The 14,643-nt window shown below is 41.0% G+C and overlaps 1 protein-coding gene across 1 annotated transcript in view; it reads left to right on the top strand.

The window, feature by feature from the left end:
- The window catches only part of LOC129334764 (uncharacterized), a 152,085-nt gene extending 143,522 nt beyond the window's left edge, over positions 1 to 8,563 (top strand). Inside the window, exons 3-5 of the mRNA XM_054987072.1 lie at positions 492 to 569; positions 3,179 to 3,242; positions 6,689 to 8,563. Coding sequence (XP_054843047.1) covers positions 492 to 569; positions 3,179 to 3,242; positions 6,689 to 6,698 — 152 coding nt within the window. The 3' untranslated portion in view covers positions 6,699 to 8,563. The remainder of the gene's footprint in view (positions 1 to 491; positions 570 to 3,178; positions 3,243 to 6,688) is intronic.
- Positions 8,564 to 14,643: the final 6,080 nt, after the last annotated feature.

Raw genomic sequence — 14,643 nt, 5'->3', positions numbered from 1 at the left:
TGCATATTTTTATGCAGGGCCAAGGGGGCATGGAATGCAGGAAGTACCATGTAAAATTTAATTATGTAAACTTCTATTACATGACCATTGGAGCTGGATAAAGACAAGCAGAAAGCTTAGGTTGTTGTTCCAGCAAAAGCTGGTGGTTAAGAGGCTACAGTGGTCCTACTGGGATGTGTGTGTGTGTGTGTGTGTGTGTGTGTGTGTGTGTTTTCAAGGCCTGTCTCTCTGCCTCTGTGGAAGAGACTGCTTGAAATTAAAGTGTCTCATTTGATGATGGAGTTAGGTCCGGGGTACTTCCTGATCACTTGGGATTCAACATGGCAATAAAGGAGAGGCTTGTGGGCCTGCAGATAGTTTTTGGGCAGTGGACTCTGGTCTCACAAGGTTAAGCCCAAGGCGAGCAAGATATTTTGGTCTCTCAGAGTTGTTCTGGACATTGAAAAGGCTTCTGGAAATGACCTATGTGTTGCCTCCTGTGTTGGTTCCAGGACCCAATCTTCCAGTGTCATCCAGGTTTTTGGATTCTCTCTCTGACAAGGAGCAGTCAGCATCATGCTCCATAACAGGTTAGTGTAGATTCTCCAACCTTTTCAACTATTCCCTGTCAGCCATTCCTGTGCATGACAGGAAATGATCTGTGGAAATCCATTACGAAGTAAAATCTACATTTCCGTATATTTGTAATTTTCTTCACTTTCTGCTAGCATTCAAGCTACTGAGTTTAACTATCATAAAATAAATGACAATCAGGTTGACACTCAGAATCATGAATATTCATTGAAATAAAATGGAATGGTATGTATTTTCAGATGGTTCTTGCTTACTCAATTGTGCACATCAGGGAACAACCAAAATGATACCTGACTTATGCAGATATTTTTGCCAAAATATTAATGATTTCTTCATGTGTGGACTAAAGAAGAGAGAAAAACCTTAATAAATTTAGGAATTTAATCATCTGTTCATCACTAACTGGAATCTAAGAAAAGAATGGTAAATTTGTTAAAAAATGTGTTTCAAAGGAGCATTTATTCTGTCAACTGTAGCTGTAGATTTATAGATGAATCCAGTCTATTTAAAAGAACAGCAATCCTCCTATCTTGGAAAGTCTGTTTCTCTGCAATTTTAAGTAATGCTATAAAAATTAGTCATACCATAAATAACTGAATAGAAGCAATTTTGGTTCAATAGTAAGAAATATTGAGATGAGCCATCATGGAAAAAGCAGAAAACCAATGGCCTTGTATCAGTTCCTTTCATTTGTCATATTTTCAAACGCTTCATGCCATCAGTTGAATGAGGTTAAACAATTTTATCATAATGAGCATTATACATTCTACAATTGAATAAAGCGTATGTAATGTTCTTTTACAGAAAAAGAGCATTAGACTTCCAGAACTTACATTTTCATTGCAGAAGCTGGTTGATCTGCTATGACATTTCTAATGGCTATGATCTAAAGATAGTGCTCCATCCATCTTTAACTCATTTAATTTGTCTGCCTGTAATACCATGATCCACTTTTCTGTTTGTACACCTTGATAAGGGAGCTAGAAAAATAAACAAGCAAAATCCCACCTACTCAGGCCTGCATTATTAATTCCTCTGAAATATGGTGAACAGAAGCTTGGTCTTTCTTTTTCATCTAACATCTGTTGCTGAAGAAGACTGGAAATTACCAAGGGAAACCAATGTGTCTAATACAGCAGGGCAATAAATTCATATTATTGTGGAATGATCAAGTAAAGGAATAAGTAAAGAGACCATAACACACAAAAATAGCTCACAAAGGTCCTTTGACATAACATGCATTTATATCATTCTTTTTAAAACCTCAGACATGTTATAGCATTACTATTGGAAGAGGACTGTAGGAACTGTAGATGGCTGGACAGATGGAAAAAGTCTTGCTGAGTGCCTTATCGGACACCTGTCATTCTCTAAATGGGAGCAGATAGGCTGGTCTACCTCTTTATGTGACATCTGTGCCTCTAAATTTATTATCACAACACCATGAAACTTCACATATATTGGAACAGCCAGTTTGTCTGCCAGAACATATCCCAATTACCATGTAGGCATCAGTGGTGTGTGCCAGAGTTTCAAAAACAAAATCAAAGCAAAAAAGAAAGAATAATGTCATTGTATAACCACTGCTAAATGTTCATGGTAAGATCAGGATATTTGAGTGGCTGAGAGATGGGTGTAAGTGAAGTATGCCTAAATGAAACAGATTTGGTAGAACAATTTCAATTAGGCATTTAAAGAAAGGTTCTGGACAAAATACAGCCTTATCAAATGCAGTTCACTGAATCTGAAAGCAGTTGTAAATCCAGTGGAACTGAAAACTGCCAACCATGTAATTTGAAAATGATCATTGTTCAATATGCCCTTCAGTTTATAGACAAGGGACAGCTTAGTTAAACAAGTAGCTAACATGTCTCAAAATGAGAGCTGCATAAAAATAGTAGGGGGAGGTTGCCGCTTCCCATTACACATAGAGTTCATGCAAAATCTCATTACAGATGCTGGATGTTTCAGTATATTAAGCAGTCACCATTGCATTTAATTGTTTGTCTCATCATTTTATTCTACCCTAAGTTTTATAAAGTCAGAAAGAGATGTGAGAAAAAGCAAACTTCTCCAAAATGTGGAAAACCCACCACGGTCCTGTCACACAATTCATGCAGGCCTCCTCTGAGCATTGCAGAGAATATGGTATTATAAAGTAAGGTGTCCCTGAGGATCTCTCAGTCTAGTAAAGTAGCAAACTGTTCCACCCTTTTCACATTCAATGAATCTAATAGATCAAAAGCTTCAAAGAAATAAAAGAAAATGAAGAAATTCATGTTGAGATCTCCAGTAGAGATGTATTTTTATTGACATCACCACATTCATATGGTGAAAGGGGCTCAGAGTGTCCCAGAGACACACTGTAAAAAAGACTTCTTTTATTTTACTTCTAGCTGGGAAAACAACTTGGATATTAAGGTTCATATCTTATAGTGAAGGTCTTAAAATTCAATAGAAAAGAGGCATGCAGGAAGTCAATATAACAGACAGCAGAGCTATTATTCACAGCTTTACCACACACAAAAATGTTTCCCTAAATATGCTAGTTATAATAGTTCATTTACAATATCTCACATTCATAAGCTTTGTCTTTTGCCTTCAGTCTCTGTAGAAGCTGAATTCTTGACCAAGAAGATTTCCAGGAAACATTTTGCTTGGAAAAAACAGTAAGATTTTTCTCAAGTAATTTGTTCCTATATTTTGTGGTTTGAGGGAAGAATGCTACATTGCCAAAATATCCAGAACATTAATTTTAATTTCAAATATTATGTCTTGACACAAAGAGACCATTCTAAGGGCTTGAGTGGATCCCCATACCTGGAACAGATCTTTCCTACTTGCCCCTTTCCATTTCAGTGGCTAATGTCCCTTAAAGAGTGGCTCGTTGGGGCTGCCAACTCTCGGGAATAGTGCCTGCTTAGACAGTTGTAGGAAACTGTAATGGGAAAGGAGAATCAGAGAAAATCATTCTCTTGCGTAAGCAGAAGTACGCTTCCATTTATAGAAGAGGAACTTTGGATCCAAACCAAAGTGATGAAAATGTTGATTTTGATGAGAGAAATAAAACAGTTTTAATAATAACTTCAGGGTTTGAGCTTGGTGGGTAGCCATGTTGGTTTACAGTAAAAGATCAGGATTTGAGACCAAGAAGATCTTCAGAGTATAAGCTTTCAAGAGTCAGAACACCCTTTTCCAGACACAAGTGGGAGATCCCAGAGCCAATCAAGTGTCAGCAATGCCCATCTACTCTGGACAAACAGATCAGTTCCTGTGCAAAAGAATAATCAGACATAAATCTGACATTAGAAATCACAACACTCAAAAACCAGTGGGAAAACATTTTAATCTTCCAGGACATTTCATTGCTGATCTAAAAGTGCCTGTCCTTAAATCAGAGAAACTTCAAGGGGAGATTACAATGAAAGATTGCTGAAATGAAGTTCCTTTTCAAATTCAGAACAATGGACTCCACCTCCACCCCAGGGTTGAATAGAGACTAGGATTCTTATCTCACTACAGACACTAATTTCTGCTCTAATCAAGCTGCATTGTACCTTTATACCTTTACATCCCTTACTTTTACATTTATACTATGCTGTTGTTTTATTGTGATTTTATTATATATACTAGAAACAAAGCCCGTTGTGGGAAAAAATGCAACAGGCTCTAGAAAGGCAAGGGCGGGCAGGCAGGCATTTCCTCCTCCTCTGTCACTGATCCTGGCCGGTGAAGGAGGGGGTGGATATTGCCACCTGCTACACACCTGATCTCAGCAATGTGAAGGGGTGGTGGGCTTTGCTACCTGCTGCACACCTGATATAGGCTGGGTAAAGTGGGGAAGGCATTGCCACCTGCTCTGCTCCTGATACCAGCCAGATGAAGGGAAAAAGGGGAATTCCTTCTGCTCTGCGCTTGATTACAGCTGGATGAAGGGGGGCAGGCATTGCTGCCTGCTCCAAGCCTGATCCCAGATGGGTGAAGGGGGGTGGGCATTGCCACCTGTTCCCTGCTGGGTGAAGGGAGGAGCGGGCATTACCTTCTGCTCCTCATCTGATCCTGACAGGCAAAGGTGGGTGGTGGGCTTTGCTACATGCTCCGCTCCTGATCCCAACTGGGTGAAGGAGGTGTGGGCCACCTTCTCTGCTCCTGATTCCAGTAGGTTGAAGGAGGCGGAGATTGCTGCCTGCTTGGCACCTGATTCAGACAGGGTGAAGATGGGGTGGGCGTTGTCACCTGCTCAGTGCCTTATTCCAGTAGGTTGAAGGGGGCGGGCATTGCCACCTTCTCCACTGCCACCTTCTCCTGGCTGGGTGAAGGAAAGAAGGGAATTGCCTTCTGCTCTGTGCCTGATCCCACCCAGGTGAAGGTGCTGGGTGGGCATTGGCACATGCTCTACTACTGATCCCAGCTGTGTGAAGAGTGTGAGCATTGCCATCTGCTTTGCTCCTGATCCTACCTGGGTGAAGGGGGGTGGGCATTGGCACCTGCTCTGTTCCTAATACCAGCTGGGTTAAGGCAGAGAGTGGGCATAGCTACCTGCCCCACTCCTGATTGCAGCTGGTTGAAGGGGGGGTGGGCATTGCCACCTGCTTCACTCTTAATACCAGCTGGGTTAAGGTGAGGGTTGGCATTGCCACCTGCTCTGCTCCTAATACCAGCTGAGTTAAGGTGGGGAGGGCATTACCACCTGCTGTGCTCCTGATCCCAGCTGGCTGAAGAGGGGCAGGCATTGCCACCAGCTCCGCTCCTAATACCACCTGGGTTAAGGTGGGTGTGGGCATTGCCACCTCCTCTGCTCCTAATACCAGCTGGGTTAAGGCAGGGGCGGGCATTACCACCTGCTCCGCTCCTGATCCCAGCTGGCTGAAGAGGGGCAGGCATTGCTACCATCTCTGCTCCTAATACCACCTGGGTTAAGATGGGGTGGGCACTGCCACCTTCTCTGCTTCTAATACCAGCTTGTTAAGGCAGGGGTAGGCATTGCCACCTGTTACACTCCTAATATCTGCTGTTAAGGTGGGGGACAGTCATTGCCACCTGCTCTGCTCCTAACACCAGCTGGGTTAAGGTGGGGTGGTCATTGCCACCTGCTACGCTCCTAATACTGGCTGTGTGAAGGTGGAGAGTGGGTATAGCCACCTGCTCTGCTCCTGATCCCAGCTGGGTGAACGGGGGAGGGCATTGCCACCTGCTCTGCTCCTAATATCATCTGGGTTAAGGTGGGGAGGCCAGCATTGCCACCTGCTTCTGTCCTAATAAAAGCTGGTTAAGGCAGAGAGTGGGCATTACCACCTGCTCTGCTCCTGATCCCAGCCCACCCGGGAAACTACGACTCAATAAATCCTACACAAAAGTTTCTATTTTGTGTAGGATTTATTGAATCATAGTTTCCTGGGTGGGCTGGCCCACTTTTGTACTCTTTGGATTTACCAGGTTTAGCCTTTTTTGTTAGTTTTGACTGCTCCTGATCCCAACTGGCTGAAGGGGGGCAGGTATTGCCACCTGCTTCACTCCTAATATCAGCTGGGTTAATGCTGGGGGTGGGCATTGACACCTGTTCTGCTCCTAATACCAGCTTGGTTAAGGCAGGGGGTGGGCACTGCCATCTGCTCCATTCCTAATATCAGCTGGCTGAAGGAGGGCTGGCATTGCCACCTGCTCCACTCCTAATACCAGCTGGGTTAAGGCAGGGTGTGGTCATTGCCATCTTCTCCACTCCTAATACCAGCTGGCTGAAGGGGGGCAGGCATTGCCACCTTCTCCACACCTAATAGCAGCTGGGTTCAGGCAGGGGGAGGGCATTGCCACCTGCTCCGCTCCTGTTCCCAGCATGGGCTTCTCACCATGGCATGTTTTCTGGAGCGATATGGTGAGTTACCTGGGCTTTCCTCTGTGGCAGCGCCCTCTGGTGATGCACCAGGGTATAAAGTGAGTCATCTGAAACATGCTTACTCAATTATATAGTAGGATTATGTTTTGTATTACTTTTAACTGAGAAAATTGTTGTGAACCATTTAAAGCTCTTAATTGGAGAGAAGTGGCATATAGATGAAATAAATAAATAAAATCCTGACATTTGCCTATGCTGTACCCTGAAATCTTGTTTTTTAAGGTGCCACTGAACTTAAATCCTGCTGTTTAAGGACTGAATACTCGCTTTATGTTGCATTAGTAAAAGAACACAGCATGGCAAGAAGAGGACTCTATGTGCTTTGGTTTGGAAACAAGAAATTAACTTGTGAGTTGATTAAAGACAGGGAAGTAAGCTGTTATCTAGCTAGCTAAATATGTTATTGCTTCAACTATAGTATATATAAGGCCAGTTTTCCAAAATCTAAAAGTACACAAACTCAACCTGGCCATCATTGGGTTAACATTGATTATATGTTGTATATCTAGAAAAGAAATTGTATTAAAGAAAGTGAAATAAATATCACTATCCTATTCAATTTTTATATTTTATTGAATTTTGATTTATTGTGTTTATTTGCCAATATGAATGCCTGTGGAGAGATAAAATGCATTAAATCACAGTATTACAATGGTATAAGCAACAATAAGATCTACTGTGATAAATAAATAAATATAGCCTCTTATCATAAATTTGAAATTGTACAATGAATCTTTTTGAGGTGATATTTGTCTCCTGCCTCTCAAAATGATCAGATTTTTGGGTTGGTTTGTCATGTTTGATATTAACAATCTTGACTGGTGGACTTGTAAAACTTTCCACTGATGTTAGGATACATTTTCCCTGTTCGTTCCTTCTCTCCCATGCTCCATATTGAGCATATTTTAAGAAAATGTTTTTTTTAAGACAAAAATATGCAAATTGCTCTCATGTCGATTTTGACCTTTAGTCCTTTTTGTTGATGCTTATATAAGGTTGATTGTTTTATTTTAAACCACTGTTGACAAATTTTTCTCAGGAACCTTATTGATCACTGTGAGATACAATTTTTTAAATACATTTATGTATGTAAATATTTGTAGCCTGTCTTTTGCAGTACCATGAAGACAACATAACCAGGAAGATAAGTCACAAAACAGACAACAGAACTTCATACAACAGCTTCCTAACGTCATGCAGAACATTTGAGTATGCCCCTTCAGAGGTCCAGAGAGGTTCAGGCCACTTCCTGCTTTTGAGGATCCTAGCTTTAATAATAATATTATGATTAGAGATGGGCATGAACCGAAATACGAAGCAAAATTAAGCACAAACCTGGCTGGTTCATGGTTTGTGAACCGCAGTTCGTCAGATCCCATTTCTGACGAACCACCATGAACTTTTAGGCTGGTTCATTTGGTTTGTTTTTTGATTCGTGACTGCAGAGAGTCTGGTGCCAATCAATCAGTTTCCTCGGCAACAGGGGAGAGACTTCCTGCAGACCTTCTGCTGACCTGGAAGTGACCTTCTGCTGCCCCGGAAATGATGACTTTCTGACCTGGATGTGATGTTTTCACAAACCAAATGAACTGGTTCATGAACCAGGGACAGGTTCATGAAAGTTCGTGGTTCGTAAAATTTGATGAACCACAAACCACATGGTTTGGTTTTTTTTCCAGTTCATGACCATCTCTAATTATGATACCTTATACTCATAAAAACAAGTTCTGAAGCTTATCAAATTCCAAAAAATTTACAAGTGTCTAAATCTGAGACTCCATTTGAGGAAGCCCAGGACAAAGTAGCCCTCCTATTCCACCACCCTGATTTGGCCCAGTGTGTGAGACTAGTAAATGATAGTTGTCCTGGCAAACCATGAGTACTGGTAGAATAGGGACAGCCATTCATAGGACTACTATAATAAAAACAGTAGTGTTGTAAAAAGGCTGAGAAATAAACCTTGCTCTAAAAACAAACAAACACAAGACTATGACAGAAGCATAGTCACAAGTGCAACACAACACATTCAATCAAATTCGAACAATATAACCATGGTTGTTGTGGGTTTTCCGGGCTGTATTGCCGTGGTCTTGGCATTGTAGTTCCTGACGTTTCGCCAGCAGCTGTGGCTGGCATCTTCAGAGGTATAGCACCAAAAGACAGATCTCTCAGTGACACTGAGAGATCTCTGTCTTTTGGTGCTATACCTCTGAAGATGCCAGCCACAGCTGCTGGCGAAACGTCAGGAACTACAATGCCAAGACCACGGCAATACAGCCCGGAAAACCCACAACAACCATTGTTCTCCGTCCGTGAAAGCCTTCGACAATACATCAATATAACCATGATTAGTTAGTTACATATCATTAGTTACATATCAGCAAAATCAAAATTTCACAGAAATTCAAAAACCAACAGCCTGTGAATGCCTAGGAAAACAGAAATTTCTATCCTTTGTGTCTAAAGCTCAACAAGGTGAAGGTGTTCCAGGGATGAGGTATCACAACTGAAACTTTTCTGCTTCGGATTGTCCATCATCTGACCATTGAAGCTGGAGGGAAACATATCAGAACCACTGGAGTACGATGCCCCTGATATACATTTCAGCCAGCCATTTCAGAATGATACCATGGCTAATAGTATTAGAAGGTGGTTTAAGACTAGGGAATGTCATAATGACTATCAGTGCAATCCTAAACAAAGTTACTTCAATCTAAGCCCATTAAAAACAATAGGTTTAGACTGGAGTAACTCTTCTTAGGATTGCACTATAAGAGAATCAGCAGGGTTGTAGTCACCCTGACTCTTAAGAAAGGCCATCTATCTTGGTAACCTGGGTTGTTTCAGTTCCAAAACAAGATTTGCAAGTGAGCTGAAATGTGTAGGAAATTATCTCATCCAAGAAAGCCCAGAGTTACACTATAATCACCCCTCTCCTCAAGCATTTTGCCCATGAAGAATATTTGTGACAGATCTATGTTTATGAACAATATCAGGGTTCTTAGACGGCATCTGCCAGAGACATTTCACAACCTCATTTTAAAGGAGACTGGAACCTTACTCTCTTCGAAAGAAATACTCATCACCCATTGGACTTGCCCAAGTAACCTGCTCCAGCACAGAGTAATGAAGCAAGATGGGCAAGGATGGAGCACAGACAATGCAGGGTGCATTCTTCCAACCAACTTGTCAACATCCATTGAGTATATACAGCAATGGTAGTGAAAACTGCATTGTAGCCCCCAGCATCCTGACCTCATGGAGACTCCCATTTTTTATCACCATCTTGTATCAGCATGAGCCTAGCAATAAAAGATGAAGCCTTCAATAAAGCCAATATCAAATGGCAATAAGTCATGCCAAGGTTGTAATGGAATGTAGAGCAACTCATGCATCAATCATGCAAAAGCCCATCCTAAAAGATATTAAACTGAAGGGCCATCTCCCCAAGGACTTTGGAGCTTCCTCTGTAAGCAATCTGGCCCTGATAAATAACCAGAAATCTCCAAACAATAAGCAATGGACAGATTCTAGTCAGCTGATTCCTGCCCTAACCTAATCCTACCAGTCACCCAGCCATGATTCTATGTTCCCCGGCCTCCTCAAGGAAGCATACTTTTGTATTTCTTCCTTGTGCTTATTTTGCTCATTTTGCTCTATGCAAAAACTCCCCTTAACATAACTTAATTCAAACTTGCCCATTTGCAGGAAAAATTGAACCTTTATCATCCTTCCATTTAGATGTCAATGTTTCCTCCCCTTCCCAGAACTAGTTGACAGCCTAAACATACTCCTGCCTGACAGTTAATGTTAAATCACCCAATAGAATTCAAATGACCCAATCCTGAGCAAGGAACAACCTGATCTTAGTACCACTTGCATTTTTAAAATATAAATTTAGCCCCCACATTACCAATACTTTGCAACAGTTTTTCCTGATTGTCCAGCTATTGCCCCTCTATGTCTTGGCACAGGCTCCTTTGATACAAGCGCTGCTCTCTGTCTCTACATTCCTCTCTTCTGCTCTCCATATCAAGACAGGATTTCCACTTCCTAAGGACAGATTGTATGCCCTCATTTGTCTCCCCTTCCATTCCCTTTCCCTCATAGACAGGTGGCTCCTAGGGTAAGATTTTTGGTTTGCTGTTTTAAAATCTCTCCCCTCATCCCTGCCTTCCGTTTTCATTACAGTTGTTTAATTTGGATTGTGTTAATCCAATAAAAACCCTTTCATTTTAAGTACTCTTATTCCTTCTCATTCTTTTGGTGCTGTACTGCATCTGGCTCACTATATACACAGGTTCAAGATCCCAAAATATTGTTTTAAATATTCCACAATACACATTTGTAACATGCCAGCAGAGGGTCACCTTTGCTTGTTGTGGGGCTTTCACGTGTATAGCAATTTGGGTAACAGTGTCATTGGATGTTATGAATGATTAGTCTCAATTTTTTAAAAAAAGGTAATGAAAGCTCATTATTTGCTGATTTCACATTTCCCCCCAAGTATAATTAATTACATTGAGCTACTTTTTAGTTGTTTTTGAAATGAACAAAAATTGCATCCCTGCAAAGACTAATAAATATTTTAATTATAATGATAATAATACTAGTAACAACAACAACAACATTTATATACCCTCCTTTAGGAAAACTCAAGGCCACATTCAGAGTGGATTACAAACTATATTATTATCCTCACAACCATCATCCTGTGAGGTGGGTGGGACTGAAAGAGCTTGGAGACAGCTGTGACTGACCCATGGTCACTCAGCTGGCTTCAAGTGGAGGAGTGGGGAATCAAACCTTGTTCTCAGATTAGAGTCCTGCCGCTCTTAACCACTACACCAAACTGATTCTCTTTGCTTCTTTGTCTACATTTAAGTTTTACAATGAAGTCTTCAAATAAGCTAAATAAATAAATAGAAATAAGCATTTTAATAACTTTATATCTTACTGGAAGCAGGAAGGTCCCCATAAAAACAGTGTCCCTGTATGTTTCAAAGAACTGAGATTAGAGAACAATATACATGGATAGCCAGGGGTCATTTCGTAGAAAAAGAGCTGGAGGAACTCATTAGCATAATCATTAGCATAACTCATTAGCATATGCCACACCCCTTGACATCACTGGAAATGTTTCATTAACATAACTGATTTGCATATGCCACACCCCCTGACATCACCTATCCTGGCTGTTTTGAACCCAATCCTGGCCATTCAGGGCTGAAATTGGGCCCCAAATAGTCAGGATCGGGCCACTGATGAGCAGGAGAGTGCTCCACCACCTGTCAGAGGCCTGATCTGGGCCATTTTGACCTCAATCCAGGCTGAAACGGGCCCAAAATGGCCAAGAGTCAGGTGGGCAGGGCCACCTGACATGTGACTTCTTTGGGGAACTACTGGAACTGCGTTCCTGCACATCCCCCCTCAAAATGAGCCCTGTGGATAGCTCATAAAACATGGTGTGTCTCCTGAATTCTGTTTGACTGTCATGGGCTTTTGTGGGATATGGTTATTATTAGGAGTCCAATTAGGCCTCACCATCACACATCTTGTTTTCTAAGTGCTTATCTGGGTCATTAGCTAAATACTTTTCTGGCAATCTCCTTGCATCTCTATGGAGATACAGTTACACGGTCCCCACTGGGAGTGTTACAATTTAAAACAAACTTCAATCACACACACGTTGTTTATAGTGAGAGTATGTTACTTTCATTACCTTTAACTTCTTCATAGTTAATGGAGGTCTGTGTATTACCATCACTATATACTAAATACAACTTGAAAATAATAGGCCTTGAAACTTCCAGTTCCCTTATAACTCAACATTATATAATGTTACTATGTATGAAACAATTTATGCTTTTTATAGTGTGAGGTGAGAAAGTTTTTCTTTGTATTTAAGAGCCATTACAGTAATAAGAAAAAGGAAGCTTGCCAATTCACTGGCAGGCAATGTTGCAGCCAGGTGTGAGGCTGGGACAGATGCAATGAGCCATACCAAGGGTGTAGCGGGAGGAGTGCAGGCGTGGCTGGGCTCCTCTCTCATAGACACATGGTCACCGCCATTCCTCAGGGCAGCATCAGAGGAGATGGAGTTCTTTCTCTCCATCCTAAGGGGCTGTTGATATCTAATGCTAGCTTGTCACAACTTTGGGCAGTTTTGAGGCACTGGGCCAGATCCGCTGGGGTAAGCGTGTAGTCTGGGCAGCTCACTCTGCATCTCTTGAGTCCTTTTATGAGATCTGGCGTGAAGTCAAGGGATACGAGCCCAGGTGGGGCCATTGCAGGCTTTGTCCTGGGTGGCATGGGCCATCTGGTGACATTGTGATAGTTGTGCATCACCTGCCATTGTGTGGTGCCCACCAAGCATGATGGGGAAAGAAACATCAAATGTCAAGGGACATTAGATGCTATGGATCTGTTTCCCTATGCCTTGCCAATGCTCCAATGGCTGTAATCAATAAAGCTGTGGCCCATTTTTATTCAACAATGTTGTGTTGTGTATTCTTTGCCCAGGACAGCAGCCTCACCATTGCCATATGGATACAGAGTAACCTTAAATATATGTACTGTCATAGAAGTACAGCACACATGTTATGAGGTGTTTGTAGTCTGGTTTATTGAACCTTCTTTACATTGTGTTTTTCAAATGTGGAAGAATTCATTTTGAATAAAATCATGTGAGGCAATGTTTTTTTTTCTTACCCCAGGAAGCTCCTGTGAGACTTCTGTAAAAGATGTTTGATTTAAATAGCTGTGTTTTTATTTCAATTCTCTCTTGTTCAAATTGACCTTAACAGTCTTCATTTTCATAGCATTCTTTTTCCTTGCCCCAAGTTTTCATTGGGAAATGTATGCATATTTTACTATCACTTATGTACCAATAATCAGTATTATATATTATATGCATCTTGTACGTATAAACTATGTAAAATGCATTAAAAATTAATCAATGCCAGCAACAAAAATGAGCACACTAAAACTATTCACGTTGACAACATACAGAAAAGGAAAAAAACCCAGATATCTTGCCAATTTGTAAGATTAAGCATTTAATATGGATTTTCAAACTTCATCCTTCACATAAAACTGGGAAGATCAAAATACTTTTACCTTTAGGAAACAACTTATCTGTATCCAGACATTCAACATCCCATTAAGGTGCTTCCTAGTTAAATAAGATGCTTTTCTTTTTATTCACAGTATGGCACTAAAGCTGATTGTATTCTTTTAGGTTAATGTTTTAAATGAAGTAGCTATAGAGATATTGCTACTCGTGTATATAAGGCTAGTCTTCATATACAACAAAAGGGGATAGTAGCATTCTTGATGTATCATAGTTTTAATGCTTCTTCATGTAAAAGGTCACTGCATTTTTTTTAAAAGCACATCAAGGAGTAAGAATCTACTTGAACAGTATTATTGATATGAAAATCTGAAAAATGTAATTCCTTGCTTGTGGTATGCTCCAGATCAGCCCTCTGTCACCTCATTCTGCTGGCCATAGATTAAGCTTTAAGCAACTCTGAAGAATTTCTGAAGAAGCACACTTTAAAAACAAAGGGCTTTTACTGTTCTTTAGCCTCAAAAGTGGATGGAACCACTTTCCACTACTGTAGGATTGAATGAAAGAGATGGGAAATCCATATTTGTGATCTGGGTCTTCACCCTTGTGAATAAAATCTGTCCCATCGAACATGTACATCCACTTGTCATGGCAGTGCATTTGTACTCCATTTTCTGGATAATAAACTTGGGCATTCCACATGGCACACTTTAAGCCCACAATAAAAAGTATTCATGCTGATCAGTGCTGAATTGGCTTGGGCTCCTAGCATTCTGCACTGTGTGACCTCAAGGCAATTTGGTGTCTGCTTTCCTATTTCAGACAAGATGAGAAGTGTCTGTTTTCAAGTCACCTTTTGTGAGGGCTGGAGCTGATGTCATTTTTTAAAAAACAAATTCAGAGTATACATAGTAATGTTGCAATGTTGGAGCCCAGTTTATTCACCACCACTCCCTTCTCCCTGTCCTTGTATTTGCTGATTGGACAGTCCCATGCAAGCCAGTTTTTTTTTTAACATGAGCCCCAGTTATAAAGAAAGGAAATTAAAAAGTAAACCCAAGAATGTGGATTGCCATCAGGGAATGGGACGCACATTGTGTTTAAA

Source organism: Eublepharis macularius, chromosome 8, assembly GCF_028583425.1.
Source record: "Eublepharis macularius isolate TG4126 chromosome 8, MPM_Emac_v1.0, whole genome shotgun sequence".
NCBI classification, from domain to species: domain Eukaryota; kingdom Metazoa; phylum Chordata; class Lepidosauria; order Squamata; family Eublepharidae; genus Eublepharis; species Eublepharis macularius.
Note: the sequence above shows the minus strand (reverse complement) of the source record. Positions and strands in the feature narration are given on the sequence as shown.